Here is a 20,362-nt window from a genome sequence, read left to right as displayed (position 1 = left end):
CTGAACTTGAACAATGGCTGCCCATTGTTCAAATGGCTACGTTATTTTATTTTAATTTTAACCTTTTTTCTTATATTTAAAAAAAAATACTTTATTTAGTTTTTTCGTAGAATTCTCACTCGAATTCTTCTTAATAGATACGTGTTAAAACTCCATGTAATTTTTAACCTAAGCGCTTCTTCAGAGCCCTGTGTTTATTACTAGACACTTGCTTCAAGGGTCGTTCACATTAGAATCAACCAGCTGTCATGAAGTAAAGGTTATTTTTGCTTGAAATCTTAATCAGCCGTGACCATGAAATTCCTAAAAGGCTCAAAAGTTTGTTTGAGAAAACAAATTTACACGACTTAATTTCGAAATAATAGTTTCATTCCAGAAGTCTTAGTTCTAATTTTGTGCATTAACAAATTATTTATAACAAAAAATGAGTTTTCAAATGGCAGATCCTTTTACTTATGTTATTTTACATTTCGCATTCAGTCCGATTCTGTTACCTGCTCAATTGTATTCCACGTGAGAGCATTTACTTTTTTATATGTACTATGAATCCTACTAAGACCTTTCGCGGGATATATTTTAGAATTGTTTGCTAAGTTGGTATAATTTGGTGTGACGGGCTACGTCTGAGTTATTACCGTAGTTGTTGTAAAGTAGTCAGTATACTAAAAATAATCTAAGATTATCTCTGTGACGGTTCATAAAAAACCTACAACATATAACCTTAAAAAAATTATAACGACGTGCACTAATTTAAGTATTTTATAAATTATTTTTATAAGTCTCACTTTTAAATGAATATATTGTTTTAGTTCATTAAAGTAAAAATAACACAAATCAATGTTTATGTAAGAGAAAAGTGCGAAAATGCTTTTTTATTTTCCGAAAATTCATTATTTTTTTAGGACAACATGCAAAGGTTACTTCATTACACTACATTTGTTAGATATGAGGTATATCGATAAAACGTTTTCGACAATTTAATGAAGAAAATTATAATGTATTCATTCTGAAAGTATGAATTGTTATCAAACGCTGTGAATTGACGTGTCAGTGTTATTAATTAATGATAAGATAAATGTTTTTATACATTTACTAAAATATCAATTGAAACTGCATTTGAATTATAGTTGCGTGTTTTATGCCTTCAATGTATCACAAAACAGTTCACACATCTATACATCGTTCAGAATACGTCAGAAAAATATAACTATAAGAGAGAACCTTTGCTTCAAAAATCAAATACACTGAATATCTATCGATTTTACCTCATCCCTAATGACAAACGTCAAATGAAGTATGACAGGGATCATCCTAATTTGTGTTTAGTATACGTACACTACACGAAGTATATCAATATAATGAAGGACTGTTAAATCACAGCTTCATAAAAGTTATTTCCTGAATATAATAATATTTCTTGTCGACAGTTGTACATAAAATTAAAAATATACGAATATAAACATAAAATCTTCACGACCAAAGTTATAATGGTAACCCATCTCAAAACAGACAAATATAAAACAGCCAGTATTAAATTGTAGAGACAGAAAGGTCGTTAGATATGACGCCATAATAAATTCATCTCTGCGAATGAACTTAGAAAGACGGATGATTTCAACCACTGCGTCAAAACATGACCGCGTTAGTGGCATCGTATTTCTACAGAAAAAAAAACCATTTCGTTTGAGACGACGACACATTTTTCACAAGCAATTTCTAGCGTTCAACTGTCAGATGTGTTCGTTTTATTACAAAGGAACAACTTTGTGGTGCAATATAATGTCGAATAAAAATCGTTTTACTACACGAGCTTTATCGTATCCGTAAAGTACCAAGAATAGATAGATATACGGCGAGAACTGTATGATTGTAGGGACCTATCATGTTTTACTTACGTATGTTACGACCAGTAAAAAGGACGTATGTTAAGACATCGTACATTTACGGCTTAGGACGCGTTCCCATTATGTCCTGACTACAGATAGTCGTGCAGTTTAAAGTGTCGTGGCTTGCATATATAAATGAAATTGTTCACACAACACGATTAAATGTCGTTCACGATTAAATGTCGTTCACGACTTTTTGGCGTTACTACGACAGACTGTCGTGACAACGCTAAGAGTTAGAACAACAATCATCTAACAATAAAAAAAAGTCACGGTAACAAGGCGGCTATAGTGAACCTATAAATTGTCATCATGATCTAGAGGGAACAGCTAAATACGACAGTCGTTCAACGATTAAATAAACATGCACGACACAGTCGCGACAGATGGTCTTGATATGGGAACAGGTTAGACGCGACAGTCGTCCAACGATAAATAAAAGGTTACGACATAATGGGAACGCGCCCTTGCGTCTGTATAATGACGGAAAGGGAAATGGGAGCGTAAAGGCTTGTTACTACAAGAAAATGATCTTTATGAACGTCGCAAAGTTAACGAACGACATTGGTAATCCAGTGGTTTACTGGTAGTTCGCATGTGATTGCTCTGATTTTCCGTAGCCTTGCATCACAATCAATGCTGATAATCAAACATCGTTCACTTTATAAAATAGTCAGTCTTGAGTCAAATTGATCATCATCAAGTACTTACTATACATACCTCGGCGGAACGGAATTGCTCGACTCGTATAATACTACCTGACTTGTACTCTTTTTTTTATAATACCTATCAATTGACGGGACGAACAAGTCGTGCGCCTAATAGTAAGTTACATGCCTGTCCATAACAGTTGCAAAGATCTGAGGGGCATGGCCTTTGCGTTCGTCACCCTGAGACGTATGTTGACAAGTCCCATGCGCCTGTAATTTCACCAACTTCAACCCATTTATACGTCCCACTGCTGGGCATGGGTCTCCTCTCAGACGAGGGTTTAGGCCATAGCTAAGTGACAAAATATTTTTCTGGAATGTCATAAAAAACCATAACCCAGTTTTAGAAATTTAAAAAGTTTGATGATATTTCAGCTGTCGAACATGTTAACTAATTTTAACTGTTTTTAAAAGATAATTTTGTGTTCTATCTTTTTCTATTTAAAATGGATATTGGACCATTTGTCACTTAGCTGCGTTTTTCGAGGATTGTGAACCTTCGACGTACACATGTTTTCCTTCATGTTAAATTTGAAATAAAATTTCTCACATAAATACAGAGAAACTCTAGGTCTGAGCCCGGATTCGAACCTACGAACTCAGCTTGAGAGGTGGTAGTTCAAACCACTAGGTTACCACGGCTTCAACTCAGTCTGTATCACAGAAAAGTTTCATATCCAAAGAAATTATTTAGAAAGCGATTTTTTCAAACTGAACTTATTCTATATTCTTGCAGTTTACTATATACAAATAATGATATTCGTGAGGTATGGAAAGTGAAGATAAAAATGAACATCATTCACGTTATTAATTATTTATTGGTCTTTTGTGTTTCTGATACGCCAGATGTTCAAGTCAAGGGAAACTTTGTAACTTAATTTGGCAGATTGCCAAAATAATAAACACATCTGTTGATCCAGATGGCTTAGAATTCCTTAATTTGAACACGAACTTAATGTAAATCTGGTGGTAACAAGTTTATCGAAATATGAAATTCAAAATTTATTTAGTAGGATATCATTTATGAAAACAAATAAATCCATAGATAACACAAAACAATATTATTGTTAGCCCGAAACAATTAAGTAAATCTCTTATTATGATTATTATATAAATTCCATTATTCTAGGGATTTTGCTAGTGTTCCGTTAAATGTGCCGGTGAATGTATTTTAATCCTTTTTGTTCAAACATTGAACATGTTTTGGCATCGCATCTACAAATTCATTACAATAAACCTTTGTTTCCGCTATAATAACTAAAATGAAACGTAATGCTTCAAGAAATTGCCTTCAGTCAATATAACTAACAAAACTCTAAATTATTAAGCCTAACACGCAATATTGGTAAAACGCGTTCATAATCAAGGGACGTATCCATCGATTCCTTAGTGAACGGTTTAGCAAAACGATAAAAGCCCCAGCTAAATATAGTTCCCATAAGCTGCAGGATTTCCACGACCTTCGAGCCACTGCATTGCGGTGTAGAAATCACGCTAGCATTGTTTATTCCATTCTACTGCAATCTCATGACGTCTTCGGTAGGTTGTGATGTTTACAGTTATTAAAAAATACCACGGAATGGGAATAAAAACTCGGGTTTCGTGATTTAATTCATTTATATAGTAAATAATATAAAATTTCAGTAGCAGTAAGGCTTCGTGAACATTGCTGCGGTCAGGATTTGAAGCTGCTGGCGAAATTACAAGCTCATGGGACGCAGTGGCAGTGACCGTTAAATCTTTGCTATTTAAACCGCTGTGTGTACCACCATGCACACAACTTATTCGTCCCGTCCATTGGTACCATAAAAAGGACTGCGATACGTACGATTAACCCATAAAAACACGTAACATTAAGAGGGAGCAGAGGAAAAATTCCTAATTCGATTTGATTTTATAGGGGTATATCCACTTTAAAGTTAAAAATAAAATATTGTATGAGTAACTACACGATATATTCAAGCATAGACATTAATATTAGTCAGAAATATAAAACAATAAAGTTTCCTCGATAGATAAAAATCACGAAATGTCCTCTAATTTTCACATTTTTTCGATTTATCCTCGAAATGCTACAGGTTATTAGGACAAAAATTAGATAATTAATTATATTTATGCATGATCGACAACTGTCACTATGGATTTTTTTTTAATTCCTTTAGTTTTAGAGTTATTCCGCTAAAACGAATTTGGTACTTTTAATGCGCAAAATTCAACATCTCCTGTCGCATGTCACGCGAACTTCAGGCATATATTTGTTTCACGAATTTGGGCGGAGCCAACGTCAAAACTTTTTTGGCATGAGAGCTCTTAAGCTTAAACTATTAATTTGTATGTAGTCAACATTGACTTACAATTATATGGACGTCGGGTCCGCGCTAAAACGTGTCCGAACTTATAGGGCGTTAAAATCGTATACAGAGCGTCATTCACGCTTTAGTCTTCGTTTGTTCGACTGACAGCGAAGCAAGCAAAATTAGACAGTACTGCGATGACATTACAATTTAAATTCAACGTTTTAGCTTTTTCATATTCCTTTACATGTCACTACGTTTAAATAGGTTGACTTGGGACATTTTTTTCGTGGTTTTTGTATTAGACCCGTCGTCCATTTATTTGTAAGTCAATGGTAGTCAAATAATTTTATTTTTAACCGACTTTAAAAAAGGAGGAGGTTCTCAATTCGACTGTATGTTCTTTTCTTGAGTGTATGTTACGGGATAACTCTTTTTGTGAACCGATTTTGATGAATCTTTTTTGTTTGAAAGAGGGTACCTCAGTTATAGTCTCACAGCCTCACTGTTCAGCAGATTGCGTCAGTTAACACCAACAGCATTCTACAAGTCATATCTGACAGATATGATCTGCCTATAATAATGAAGTCTTTCATTCGGATCTTGATGAAATAGTCTCATATGAGTCTATTTGATCGGGATGCCAGTGAAAGATAATTAGACCTGTATTTTTATTTTATTTTCTTTGTCACTAACATAGTTTCTTAAGTTAGTTTGTAAGATACTAATGCTATTGGACCATACCATATTGTTGTTTGAATAAATAATTATATTATCATTATTATTATTCAAATTTGAAATAAATATTCCACTTCTAAGGGTGGCAAACTAGGGGATAAATTCGATTTCACCCACTTTCCGGTAACCGATTTCAATAAAACTTGGCAACTATTTGCCTACATCTATATGTAATTCCACGAACTTTTGAGGTCGGTTTTTCAATACTCCTATCTATAAACACATGCAACAACACAAAAACTCGAGATACAATATCTATTGTTTTGACCATTTGTTTGTGCAAGTATTGTAACTTATCCTAAATAAATAAATAAGTAAATAAATAAATAAACCACAATAGAGACTGATAAGTAAGATTATTTTCAATTGAACGCACTGAGGAGTTTTCACTGTTGTACAATCTTTTAATACTACCACCTGTAATTACATTTAGTATTCTATTTTATGTAGTTTAGCTGACGGAAAAATGCATTTCATTTTTTCGTATTCATTATTTATTAAGAATTCTAATAATAAACGGAATAATAAATGTTAGTTAAGTAATTATTCTACAAGCTCCCTGGAGTTTAACAAAACACGAACTTGGGTCATTTCAACGTCGTTTACGTGTTTATGTACGATCCAAAGTAATACTTTGAACTAAACTGAGTTTTAGTACTTCATCGGTATATAGTTTGCACCTAAGATGAAGATCTTAAACTATAATGGGGCACATTAAAATCGTAGTTACTAACTTAGCTAATTGACTAAGAAAAAAAAATTGCTTTTGTACCTTGTAACAGTTGTAACGTTCGAGTATATAACCAAAAATAGAGACAAACATTTCGTAAGGATCTTATTTAATAAAGGCCATCATCCTTGGCAACTCATCAGGCAAATGGATGATTTTAGCGCAAACGAGAGTTGATATTTAAAAGTGATATAAGACAAAAGTCTTATATATAAAAAAATAACAACTCTCGTTTGCGCTGAAATCACAAATTAGAAAGCTGAAATAGTACAACCAGCGCCAACAACTGACCCGACCTGTGTGTACGCCTCTGTATATTCCAAAAAAATTCTGTATTTATTGTAATAAATATAATATCTATAACAATGGGGGCTGTTCCATTCGGTGGTGTGGGAAAAACAGCAAAACATCTAATTACAAAACAAACGGAATCACATTTCAAACATTAAAACACATTACAAATATTAAATTTGTAATTTTGCAATTAAGGTCCATTATAGCAAAGCTCAAGTTAAACTGGTCGATTTGAAGTGAAACAAATGACGGCACCCGTCAATTGTTTCGAATTCGGTCTGGCCAATCGGAGCGCAGTTGTCACCGTAATGTTCCGTCTCATTCCTGGTTATATACTCGATGCTTGTAACAAAGGCCGGTCACGATAATTCGATACTGGTAATATTTTAAGGGTAATACTGTTCTCCTTATCATAATTAACGCAATCGACATTTTTAGCAAAATCGAGTTATTAACATATCTGAGATCAGCGGTACACGATCTACAACCCCTCTATGAGCAGTTCTTTTATATCTTATTTAGTTTCAGTTTTATTGTTAAGCAAAATAAGCGTAGTTGACATTTAAAAAAAAACAAGTGCCAATATCTCTTATGGTTATAATAATAATAATGGTAATAGTAACAGTAATGGTAATAATAATAATAATAAAATCGTTTATTTATCTCAACACATTAATAAGAAAAAATAAATATAAGCTCTACACAATGTTTAGTAACAATAGTGTAGCACAACTTTGTAGCACAACAGCGGAGTGTTTCACAACGCCGCCGCTGACATTCTGCTACAGAATGCCATGTTCATAAAAAGAAGAAGAACTAACACACATTATCATTTAGTTCTAAGATTTCAAGCTGTTCCGGTTCTAAGGTAAAGGGTACTGGTGAAATTGCAAGCATACGGGACTTCTGAGCTTACGTCTCAGGGTGACGGGCGCAGTGGCAGTGTCCCTCAGATCTTTGCGATTAAAATCTGTGAGTGGCACTGCAACTGCTATGGACAGGCGTGTTGCTTACCTCTAGGCGTACGAATAGTTTGTCACGTCACTTAGTACCATTAAAAAAATGTGTATATATTCTAGTTGCCATATGAGAGTGATTACACACGGCAACGTTTAGCAGCGATGCAAACGTGCGTACGTTAAATGCGCGATTGCATCGCCACACTTGCGATTTATAGGCGATTGCATCAATACAAGCGCGTGACTGCATTGCGTTTGCATCTTTGCTTAAAATCGCGCGCGTGTGTAAACGTCGACGATTAACGACTGCATCGCTACTGCATCGCGTTTGCATCGCTGCTAAGAGTCGTTTATTTATTGACGAATAATAAAATCTAACATAAAATATACTGAACAACTTAATATGTAAATGAAATACCCAGACACGTTAACGGACACTATGTTTAAGTTCCATAAGTCAACTAATACTTAATTCAAAAGCTGTAACCCGCAAATGTTTCCACTGGGAAATTCTAGAGGCTGCTCGTTGATACAAGAGACCTATGGCTAATCAATTTTGAACGAGGTTTGTAAGAAGCAAATTTTTAAGGAAAAAAGTTTCAAATTGTGAAGTTAAAGTCATGAGTAGCAATTTCGTGTTAATATTAGCTCCTAAATAAACCACCACAACAATAATAGCAATAAATTTACAAGGACCGAATTGTTATCACGGACAGCATCATTCTTACATGTAAGCCTGACATTCTGGTATTAGATGGGCCGCAGTTAAGGGTATTTCTTGTGTACTTCACAATCCTACATGATAAGGCTCCCATGAAAGCCGAAACCGACAAATGTCGCATGTATCTCGATGTGGCATGGGATGTGACCTTTAATAAAATAATTCCTATTGTAGGTATTATCCGCATACGACTTGATTCCAGCTAGTGCAACGACATAAGGCGGTTGGATTGCTGCGCCATATCGCTTCCAGTACACAGACATAGAAGGCTGTACTACTATCGAACAGCAACGTGTCGTATCCGGCACGTATCGTTTGCTAGTTCTTAAGACCTCAGTCAATTGTGCCTATGCCAAAATTCCCGCCTCTTCCATCAAATAATTCAAAATGTATTTCTTAGAAGAGAGAATATATTATCAAAATAATAATAAAACTCTTAGCAACTTGTTTTTAACTCGACAAATGTTACCTCATCAAGAAGCACTTGTAAATATATAATAACTAAATATAGATAAATATTACACAAAGTAACCAGGTATCTATTTAAAATAAATGCGTACAATATAAATAATTTAATGAATATGGTGAGTCGTAATATTTCTGCTATTACTCTTTATTAAAAGCAAAATAAAAAATTTATATATTCAAGCACAACTGTACCTACAACAAGGAAGAAAAGCGAATATTTAACAATGCTGTAAATGCAAATACAATGGTAAAATGTAAAGGTGGCCTTACAAGATGCGTAAATTTACAGATTTTCTCGCACTGACGACGACGACATCTCACCAGGGCCCATTTCGTAACACTAATAAGCTTATTGCAGATACCCATTGCAACGCCGTTCATTTTAATTAGCTGCACATTCACTACGCATTGATTCATAGATCTCTACGGACGCGTCTGAGTTACCACGGACGAGTCTCTTCCCATGAGGCGTGGGGGAGTGCTATTCGGTAAAATTACGGACCGTGGGAGGTCGCCTTTCAGATAATAATATAGAACAAAAAAACGCATTAATAACTGAATAATGACTAATTACAACAGTGAATACTTTGAAGTAACTGTAACTGACAATCATTTTATATTTGTTACAGTCAAAATCCATAACATACATAGTTGCAGTTGCAAAATTTATTATAATTTCTGTGTCCAAGCAGGTGGCTGAAAATAAATTGAAAAGCAAATAATTTTTTTATACCAACTAAAAAAAAAATATTGCAGTATTTTTGAAAAGTTTCAAAATAGCTGTTTATTCTTAACCCTTAAATACTATACAGGTCCGTACGGACCCATGATGATTCACATTTTTGTTTATACTAAACGCACCTAAAAAGTTACCATCCCCTCCTACCGTGTACCTGCCTAATTCGTCAGTGTCTGCCAAACAGTGACAAGATATTGCCGCATTTTCTTTCATTTTCAAGTTTTTAATAAACACGGGTCCGTACAGACCCATAATTGTATTAAACGGTGTAATTTTTACTCAAGTAAGTTTTTTTCTGTAGGTAATAACTAAAAACTCATTAAATTTATACGAGTAGTATATTGTTTTGATTTTGTACTTACGTTGTTTGAGTTTATGTCAAAAATATGATATCAATTTATTGAGATTTTGTCTTTTCTTTTTATCATAATTTGTTACGTCTTAATACCTTACGCGTTCGATGTCATGCCTACAATGTTTTTTTTATATGAAAAATATCGCATTGTTGTCTGTTCCATATGTGCCCCAAATAATTAAAGCTGTACCAATCACAAGTCTGGTCGTGGTTTAATTCTACCTTCCCCTTTCCATCATCGAGCGTTATTAGACGTATGCTAATATTCCAACGTTTCCACGTTTATATGGCGAATGGCTATGGAGTGGAATTCACTGCCTGCAGACTTATTTCCCGAATGCTATAATTTGAGCCTTGAAAAGTCAAGGCGAGACCGAATAGGCATTATTTAGGTTTACAGGTATACAGGTGAGATCGCGGTCAAATGCGCATTTATTTTCTTATTAAAAAAATCAAAGCCAAAAAGGTCCTAGATTGTGTAATTTTTTTAAGACTTCTAGAGACTTGAGAGGCTAAAGTATGTATGTTTTTGTTCATGTTTTTTTTTCCTCAACAATTTTATGTTCCTTTATTCTTAGTTTTTAAGATTTTTAACAAATATAATTTTATATTACCTTTTAAAAGTATTTTTTTTTAATCCAACATGACTATAATCGACGTTATCAGTAAGGACACTTTTAATCTTGAAATAAGTCCCACAAATAAATCTCATTATGATCTAATAATATTATTGCTTGATACAACAAAGATCAAAATTAAATAATAAAATAGAAACGGTAAAAATGTTTCAAATTCATCGATATGTGGTACACTGACTCGGTGAAAATTGTAGGTATAGTGTACTATGAAAATGACAATAGTATTTAAGGGTCAAACTCATTACATATTAACATGCAACGTAGTAGCTTGCTTGGTTTCAGCAACCAATAGAATTTCGATGTTGCGACTGAACTACGAAAAGATGTCGAAACATTGAAAGTCAGCTATTTTCCTTGGCTTTGTTAGATTATGGACATTAATAATAAATTTCGTCTCGTGGAAAGCATGCAATGAAACAAAGATCAACTCTCGTGTGAATGATTAAATAGCAAAATTAATTCTATACATCAAAAAAATGAGCTTCCAAAGTTTCAGTCAGTTATTCAACCTTTTCAAAAACCATATACGTTAACACTGTAGGAGATATAACAATAATAAATGTAGAAGCAATAATTACCGAGCATGCCGATGGTGCAGAGTGAGCACCGCAGGTGCCGCCTGCTGCCGCTGCCGCTAATGCACTGCTGCCGGGCACCTGTCAACAATATCAAGTTAATGCAATGTTGTTTGCAAAATATTATTATAAACAGCCAATTTCAAAAGCAACTTGGTGCTATAATCTGGTGTCTTTATCACTAGTAACAGGTTTCTTCCCACGATTATGATTTTATTATTGTCCTGAATTTCTTGTCACATTATTATTATGAAATATTACATAATTACAAGATTTTTGATTCCCAAAATAAACTGATTTACTTTTGATATTGACTGTATTAGCATAAAAAGCGAGAGGCTTTAATTTCGTTATGTAGGTTTACTTTAGGCGTTCTCAAAGGGACTTACTACAAAAATACATATAACGTCTATACGGACAATTTAAATACAGCATCAGAGAAGACAGAATATTTAATGGTATAAGAATAAGTTGGAATCTATAATGACAATGTAAAATAGTAGAAGAAAATCTAGTTTCCACTGTATAGTTAGATTATAGAGGAATAAGAGATATTTTATTTGTTTTAAGCGCCTAGCAACGTACATGTTTACTGCATATAAAACATATTAACACGTCATGTCCCCCAACATAGCAATTACCTGGTCTGAAAGAAGAAAATTTCCTATGCTATGAGTATCAGAGCAACGTAATGTACTCTAGGGCACTACCCAGAACCATTTTAGAAAAAAAATCCCCATTTGTCCTAACGGGAATCGAACCCGGAATTTCTTTATCCAACGCCTATAGTTGGGTCACCGAGGTCAAAATTTAGCCTACGGCTACGTGAGCATGAAAAGATTACTATACAGTGTGTTTTTTTTATTGGGACAGGTGGGGAAATCCAGAGATCCTGTAGAAGATACAGGAATACTGTGCTAGAAAGCATGAAGTCTTTTTTGTGAAAACAATATTGGCACTGTCAATTTTGTGGTCCAGCGTGTGTTGTCCTTAAAAATGGATAAAATTGTTTTTCTTTGTAGGATCTGATATGATTTGAAGGATCACTTCATTGAATCGGGTCAGCAAAAATTAATAAAATGATTTTCATACAAAATGAATAGAATTGACTTTTTTTCTGATAGACTTAGTTTCATATTAAGATCATTTTGTTTTACTGGAAGAAAAATTCGGGACAGCGGAAATGGCTCAAATTGAATAAAAAGTTTTTTCATACAAAATGAGTTTTTTTCCTTCCTGAATTCCCCATACTACCCCTGTTAAAAATCACACCGTATTTTAATTGTAATATATAAGGGACTGGTTGTTAAGCAAAAGCTTATACGAATAAGAATATTTACGTGAAAACAGATGGAGTCTCATTACGGTAATGTAATTAACATCAAATACGTCGTAGTGAAATCTAATGCTCTTGAAATAAAGGTTAGCGAAAGCAAATTACTTGATGCGAATGTTATTGTATAAGAATGGGTGGGATCGCAAATTACATGGGATCGGTAGCAATTTTCAAACAAATGACACACCGTTATCCTATAATGGCGTAGGTATGGAAGAACACCGATCCACCTGTCAACATTTTCACGCTTTAAAATAATGTAAATAAACGATTGTGTATTGTCGGTATAAAACTATTATTTCGGTTCTAAATAGCGTGTATTTGTTTTTCTGCTGGTAGTCTGTCGTGACCATGGAACTTGTAAAGGGCCCGACATGTTGGTTTTTACGAAAAAACAAGTATAGGTACGCAAATTAGATCCGAAAAATAGTTCTATTTCTAAATTGCGAAAATCTAAGAACTCAATTGTATATTGTTTTACTTAACAAATAGTGCATATTGCAAACTTGGATATTATGAAGTGAAATTAAAATAATTGTACCTATTAATGTATGAGATTGCATATGTAGACATAAACTATAATAAAAGGAAATTACATTTATTTCATCCAAATAAATAAATAACGCACACACTTAACATAGCCCCGCACTAGGGAAACCCTGTGTCGCGGGTGCCATGGACACACACATAAACAACCACAAATTACACCCAAACTCACGAGAGAAATAATTGTAGGCCATACAACTATTTCTCCTGGCCCGGGAATCGAACCTGGTCTCTCTTGCGTGGCAGTCCGGCATGGTAACCGTTCGGCCACGGAGGCAGTTAAATATACAATATACAAAACCCTTCATAAAAAAGAGTCGAAACCCTATGCCAGTGGGGTTCAGTTACAAAATTTTATCAAAAAAGTGAATAAACTGCCCGAGAAACCAAAGCGCTGATCTAGCTACCTTGCCCAACATAGCTATGCAATGGGATCGTTGCTAGCATCTTGGGCACTTTGCCGCTGGGACCCAATTTTATTTATCTAATCTAATCCTAGTTTCAGTTTTTAGTATTTAAGCTTTTATTGTTTATTTAAAGCTTCTTTATAAATATACAGGTTTATTTGTAAAATAATAAAAACGTCATAGGACCGTATTACTAACAACATTAACAACAACTTTTGTATGATGACATTTAATAATTCATCAGGTTTTACTGTCATACGATAGCAAAAAAATTTCAATACATCGCCCTAAACGGTGATAACTCTGTGCAGTAGCAAAAGAAAGCACACAAGTAAAACAAATCTCAAAAGTGTCAGATATTACAAAAAATTGAAACGTTTATTTTAGATCAATTTATTATGCTTTGTATAAAGTCATGGAAAATAAGTTGGTATGATGTTTGCAATATAGTCCAAGTTAGTATTTTGCAAATAATCCTCTATACCCGTGCTATTAACACACTTCAGCCACCGTAGTATGCCGCCTGGATAAAGCTACTATGTACACATTTAGGTGTTAGATCCAAGTGGTAAACCGGCTTTCAAAAATTTAAAATTTTATCACAATAGCGAACATGGCGAGCACGGTGACGTCACATTTTTATGTCATTGCGAGTGCTGGTGACCAATGACTGCAAAAGATTAACACGGTGCCAAACGTGGCTGCAAGGGCGCAGTTGATTTTAAAACATTTACATAGTAATTTTATCAACGTGAAAAGTGAGCGAGACAAACGAAATAAAAATATATTTTTTGTTTCATGGTTTTCGCGGCGATGATTAAATGACGAAGATAGAAGATTATTATTTATTTAAATTTTGATTTTAATTCTGTACTAAATTTTATTTTTGAGTTTAATTGTATTAAATCTTTGTAATGTTATGGTCAGCGTTGTCAATGTGTGGGGAATTTCAAATTGTTTGAGCTCGATTGGGGTTTTTGTGGGGATTGGTGCTATGTGGGGACAATGCAGGCATTCTAGCATAGCGTCAATAGGCCATAGGGCCAATCAAACCAAAACTACATAGTGCCAATCCCCACAAAGGCCCCAATTGAGTTCAAGTGAGTTGAAATTCCCCACACATTGGCATCCATGTTGGTCGAAATAAATTATTTATTATATTTATTATTATTATTACAACAATAGCTCATTACAAAATGAGCAAAAGTAGCTTTGTCATTTTTTGTTTCATCGTTTTCGCGGTGATGATTAAACGACAAAGATAGCTATATACTCAACTTTTTTATCGTTGTCCTTGTTCTTGAAAATGTTTAATAGCTCATTACCAAATAAGCAAATTTAGATTTATCAACTGAATTAAATATTGTCATGGGGAGGTTTATCACACATATTCAGCCATACGACGGCCACAGCTATTTTGCTGGAAGCTAACTTGTACCTTCACGGTAGAATTGTAGGATGTAGTTAGACCACGTTTCGAAACTCATTTCGTCTGATTCACGAGTACTAAATTGTTTACCACGCAGATAAATTACCGTAATTGCGGAAAAACTTGTTGTTTAGGGTCAAGTCAGATAGGGAGGGTAGCGAAGGCCTCGGCTGTATACGGTCTGGCATAATCGTGTGGAAGTAGTAATGAAGATTAGTTGACTAGCAATAGTTACTTAAGTTCCGGTTTTACTATCACAGTTTGCATATTTCTTAGAAGCATTCATCCTACGACCTCAGTGGTCGAGTGGCTTGTACATCGATTTTCATGGTGTCGCCATCTCGGGATCGATCCCCGGCCGAGTCATTGTAGAAAACTATTTTTTCTATTGTTTCAGGTATAGGTGTTTGTTCACCACACCATCGTCCGATTTCCCTAATACAAGTGCTTTAATTACTTACTTTACTAGTTATTAGTGGAATGGTTAACATGGCGACTTTTAGCAGTGATGCAAACGCGTGATTGCATCGATGCAATTGCGCGCGTGTGTGTAAAGGAAGAGGATTAGCGATTGCATCGCTACTGCATCGCGTTTGTTATAATTCGCCGTTTGTAACCGCTCGTAGATCTATAGAAGCTGCAGTGGATTACTCCACGGTTAAACCACCAAACAGTAATGAACAATTCTTTAATAAATTCCGTTAATAAAAGTGGAAGTAAATTAACTCGCTACTTCGCGTAGCCAATAGCGATTAAATTTTCAAAGTGGCAGTTGAATATTTTTGTCATGTATTTAATTTTTCCACTCTTTCTCCGCACAAAATTATTAAAATAACACAAGCGCAACAGCAGTCACGATAACACCATCAAAAATATATTGGACATGACAACCTCCCTCGCGTATAGGCGACACCATGTGGAGTATATTATACATACATAGTAATGCCTGAATCTATTAGCAAGTTTCGTTTTTGTACACTGTTTGTAGCAGGATTCTTCAACGCAAGTAATGGTAAAACTCGTTTATCTAAATGTCTAATCATTAACACAGTGTAAGCTTTAAAGCACTTAGCTCGGTAGTTTGAACATTTCAGTTTTTCTTGTACCGTTTTTTGGCGCAAATAAGTATCAGGCGTATTTTTAACCGATTTCAAAAAGGAAGAGGTACTCAATTCGACTTCATTTTATTTTGTGTATGTTTACGCGATTGCTCCGGCATTAGTGAACCGATTTTGAGGAATTTTTTTTGTTGGAGAGAGGGTACCTTAGTATTGGTTTCAAATAAATTTGAAAAGAATATTCCGCCTCTAAGCGTGGCAAACTAGGGGAATCCGGTTTATCGCACTTTCCGTTAACCGATGTCAATAAAACTTGGCAAATAGATGTAATCCCAGGAACTTTGGAATTCGTTTTTTTTATAAAAAAGTTATAATTATTAAACTGAGTTCCTGCAGCTGAGTGCTGCAGCGCTACGGTCGGCGTTCCGCGTATGCGCACTGTACACTTATCTACATCTGTTGGCAACTCTCGAACGCAATAACGGCAACATTCGACCATGTTTTTGTTTCTTTATGGTATTTAAAATGCCTCCGCCGATTAAGAATCCCACCAACTCTGAAGTATGCGCTGTGGTTCGTTTTCTTAGTGTTAAAGGTGTGAAAGCAATTGAAATTCATCGTCAGGTCTGTGAAATATATGAACAAAACATTATAAATGAAGGAATGGTACGAAAATGGGTTAGAGCTTATGAAGATTTGGTGCAGAAAGTGGATGAAACTGACAATGTAATAATCCCAATCTCCATATAATCCCAATCTAGCGCTCAGTATTTAAAACGTAAAGAAGCATCTCGGTGGTCAGTGCCACGATGGCGATGATGGTATCACAACGGCCATGTTGCGGTGGTTGTCAAATCAGGCGGCACATTTCTATGACAACTGGTTTCAAAATCTGACTCTACGATACGTGCCTTAATATTGGTAGTAATTATGTAGTAAAATAGATTAAAGTACAGGCTTGCATGCAGTAGACGTCGTTGCTTGCATGTAGGTAGCATTAAAATTGTTAGGAGTAGTTGCCTTGTTTTCTTTTATTATTTCGAAACGGTACTTACTCAAAAAACACACAACGTATTCTAGATATAGTTACGTCAAACTATGCTGCTAATTCCTCGGTAGTTTCCGATGGATCGGCTTCAACAATCGCTGGCAACTCGTCATTATTCATTTTAAGCTCTTGTCGTTAACGGGGCTCATTTATCGGTAAAAAAATTCCACTGCACAATCGGGCAAACCAAAGACCTCGTATATAAGTCGTTGTATTTCGAGTTAAGTTGCATTAGTGTCGGAGATCGTATTTAAAATATACTAATTATAGCAGCATCCATTTTTTATTTCAAACGGAACGTTGAATTAACTAAAATGAAAATAAATTAATAACGTCATAAGTTTAAATGTAGAAGCTTCAAAAAAATTATTTAATTAAGTTTCTAATCTAATATGTACACTAAAAGACTTTAATCCGTTTCAAAGTCACCAGAACGGCAATTTCATACTTTAACCCCTAAATAAAAAGCATGTATAAAACAAAAGCATATCAAAGGAAAGAAAATTTCTTTGAAAATTTGGGATTTTCTGCACATATTATGAGCAAATAAGCAATAACTTTTCAGTCGAGATGTTAAGGCGCAATTTCATATGATATGAATGGAAAGAACGATACACAAATATACAGTTTAACTGCCTCCGTGGCCGGTTGGTTACACGCAGTGGTCGCAAGGTGGGTCCCGGGAGAAATATTTATATGGCCTACATTTATTTCTCTGGTGAATTTGGATGTAATTTGTGGTTAGCAATGTGTGTGTCCATGGCACCCGTGACAAAGGGTTTCTCTAAGATGGGGCTATGAGTGTGTGCGTTTTTTATTTTTATTTATTTCTACAGTCGGTAGCACATTCAGGTTTGCATTATAATTAGGATAGAATTCATTACAACAGAAACCATGTATGACAAAACGCCAGAACACAAAAAAAAGAAACTTAAAAAATTAAAGACAAAGCCAAATAAAAATAAAAATAAAATAGAATAAGAAAAAGATAATAAAAGGAAATAAAAATAAAATCTTAGTAATGAAATTGTTGTCAAAGCAAAAACATTAAACAGTCAACACTATTTTATCTAAGCAGATGTATGTGCATGTGTGGCGTATGTAAACAAATCCACTCAGCTAATACCACCGCCGAGAAAAGGTTGTGACCCTGATTTTCAGTGTACCCTAAAACTGAGTGAGTACCGGACGTGTAATTTTGGATCATTCATCAATAAGTATCATGGAGGTGCGTTTCAATTGTAAACCGAACTAAGCGTATCGCTAGCTGTCGTTCCTAGTCACTTTGGAGGTCTGCGAAATAGCAAAACAACCTGTACGAGTAAAATAACTACATACAGAAGAGAGATTTTCAAAGCGTACTTTAATTTGTAGAAAGGAAACGAAATGGAATTTTAGCGGAGTGTAATTTAGAGTGCTTTGCAGACAACTTTGCTCGGATTAACTTGGTATACCAAACTATTGTTTAATGCTTGCTAACAGCTTGTTGTCAAAGTTTAGATAGCTTGCCCCGGGACCCATTTGCTCAGAACAATTTTGTCACAGTCCTTTATTCTACAGCTTTATAACTCAAATATAAAAAATACAAAGTTAATTCAAAGAGAAAAAATGTCTGTTGCTTACACAAAATCATAATTATTTATTTGTATTTATACATTTAAGGTTTTAACTTAATTACGTTCCGTCGTATGTATTACAATATGGTCGAGTGGGTATGAGCATTCAGTGCGGAACTGCTGGCTTTTTTCACTATTTCAGAGACCCCATAATAAAAATTTATCGCGAGTGGGACGACGGTTTTTAACACTCTGTATAAACTAAGATTGGTGGCGTAAATTTGCCCTTTCTGTTTTTCCTATCGCCGCAAGCAATGATTAAAACGATTATTGAATCGATGACAACCTAACTTAGTAGAGTAATTGAGTTGACGAATGCTTACACAAACTTGGTTTCCTACGAGCGCAAGCAACTTCAAACAGTCTAGAAGCGACAAATCGACTTTCAATATAAACATTTCGAGAACATGAAAATAAATAAACATTTATGTGGGCATGATTCGTTACTTTTGGGAACAAAATTGACAGAAATATTTATTATTTTCATTTTATTGAAAATCATGATGTTTTTACAAGCATGTTATTTATCTATTTTTCGTGAAAATATTCCACTAGTTCGTTATTGTCATTTATAGATCGAACAAACACAAGGAACAAATCTTTCGATCCTACTAGACTCGAAACAGAGTCCGCTACCGCTCTGCCAACTGAGCAGTAGAGCTCCTTGTGGAAGAGTTCGTCCAAGAAAGTAATGCCACCCTAACTAATTCTGCCGCCAATCACTGATGTGAGCATTGCTGCACTCCGGTTTAGGATGGTAAGGGTGCTGCTGAAATTACAGGCACATGGGACTTGTCAAGTTATGTTTCAGGGTGACAGACACAATGGCAGCGTCCCTTGATTTTTGCGATTTAAAGCTCTGAAAGGCATTGCAACTGTTATGTATAGCCGCGTCCCTTTTGCTGTGGTTGCCTAATGGTTTGACCTACCGCCCCTCAAGCAGAGGCCGCGGGTTCAAACTTCGGAATTTGCTAAATTAATTTTAAGTTTACTATGGGCTTTTCGGTTAGGAAAAACATCGTGATGAAACCTGCACGTCGAAGAAGATTTACATCCCTAAGAAAACGCGATGTCTGCGTGGGGGTTCCAACAGCATCCGGGCCATTGTCAGTAATAGTTTTGATTGGCCCATCCAAACCCACTGGATGGACATAGAAGTAATGTAATGTAATCTTGTAGTGCATGTGGTAACCTATCACAAACTCGATTTTTTTTTCCCGAAATAAAGTTTGTTCGAATTTTCATTACACGGAAAACCGAATTATAACGAAACCGTTATTCTTTCAGGATATGTTGGATGTTTATCGCAAAGACACGATTAGGTTTGGTTTGGTTAGGATAAGTAAGGTATAACAGAAAAAATATTTTCCTCTCAAAATTACTTTCAAGGTTATGAAAATTCGAGCAAACGTTATTTCTGGAAAATGTCATTTCGGACTACTGATAGGTAACCAGTGCATGTACATTATTTTAATTTTTCTTCATTAATTTATTTGTATGTAATTCAATGTATTTTAAGTGAATTAATTTCATTGTTTTGTCTGATTTGTTAATGTTGGATTTAGATGTGCGTGTGTACTGATCAATTTGGATATGGATTAATATTCCGAATTAAATGCTTAGAATTTGAATTACTGCGTTCTAGTTGCAAAGGGTAGGTGCTGGTGACATTACGGTGACATTACGGTGACATTACATGGGACTTGCTAAGTCTTAAAGTGTTGGGCGCCGTAATAGTGCCACTCAGATCTTTGCGATTTAAATCTCGCAGCATTGCAACTGTTATGCACTGTCACTTAGTATTATATAAAAAAA

At 34.9% G+C, this 20,362-nt stretch overlaps 1 protein-coding gene across 2 annotated transcripts in view; it reads right to left on the bottom strand.

Annotated features, from left to right (window-relative positions):
* Positions 1 to 20,362, bottom strand: part of LOC113235851 — a 272,302-nt gene that overhangs the window by 46,848 nt on the left and 205,092 nt on the right. For both annotated transcript variants that reach the window (XM_026471774.1, XM_026471773.1), the window contains exon 7: positions 11,111 to 11,188. In XM_026471774.1, coding sequence (XP_026327559.1) covers positions 11,111 to 11,188 — 78 coding nt within the window. The remainder of the gene's footprint in view (positions 1 to 11,110; positions 11,189 to 20,362) is intronic.

This window comes from Hyposmocoma kahamanoa, unplaced genomic scaffold (genome assembly GCF_003589595.1).
Source record: "Hyposmocoma kahamanoa isolate Upper Pololo Valley unplaced genomic scaffold, ASM358959v1 88, whole genome shotgun sequence".
Taxonomy (NCBI): Eukaryota; Metazoa; Arthropoda; class Insecta; order Lepidoptera; family Cosmopterigidae; genus Hyposmocoma; species Hyposmocoma kahamanoa.
This window is presented reverse-complemented; position numbering and strand designations above follow the sequence as displayed.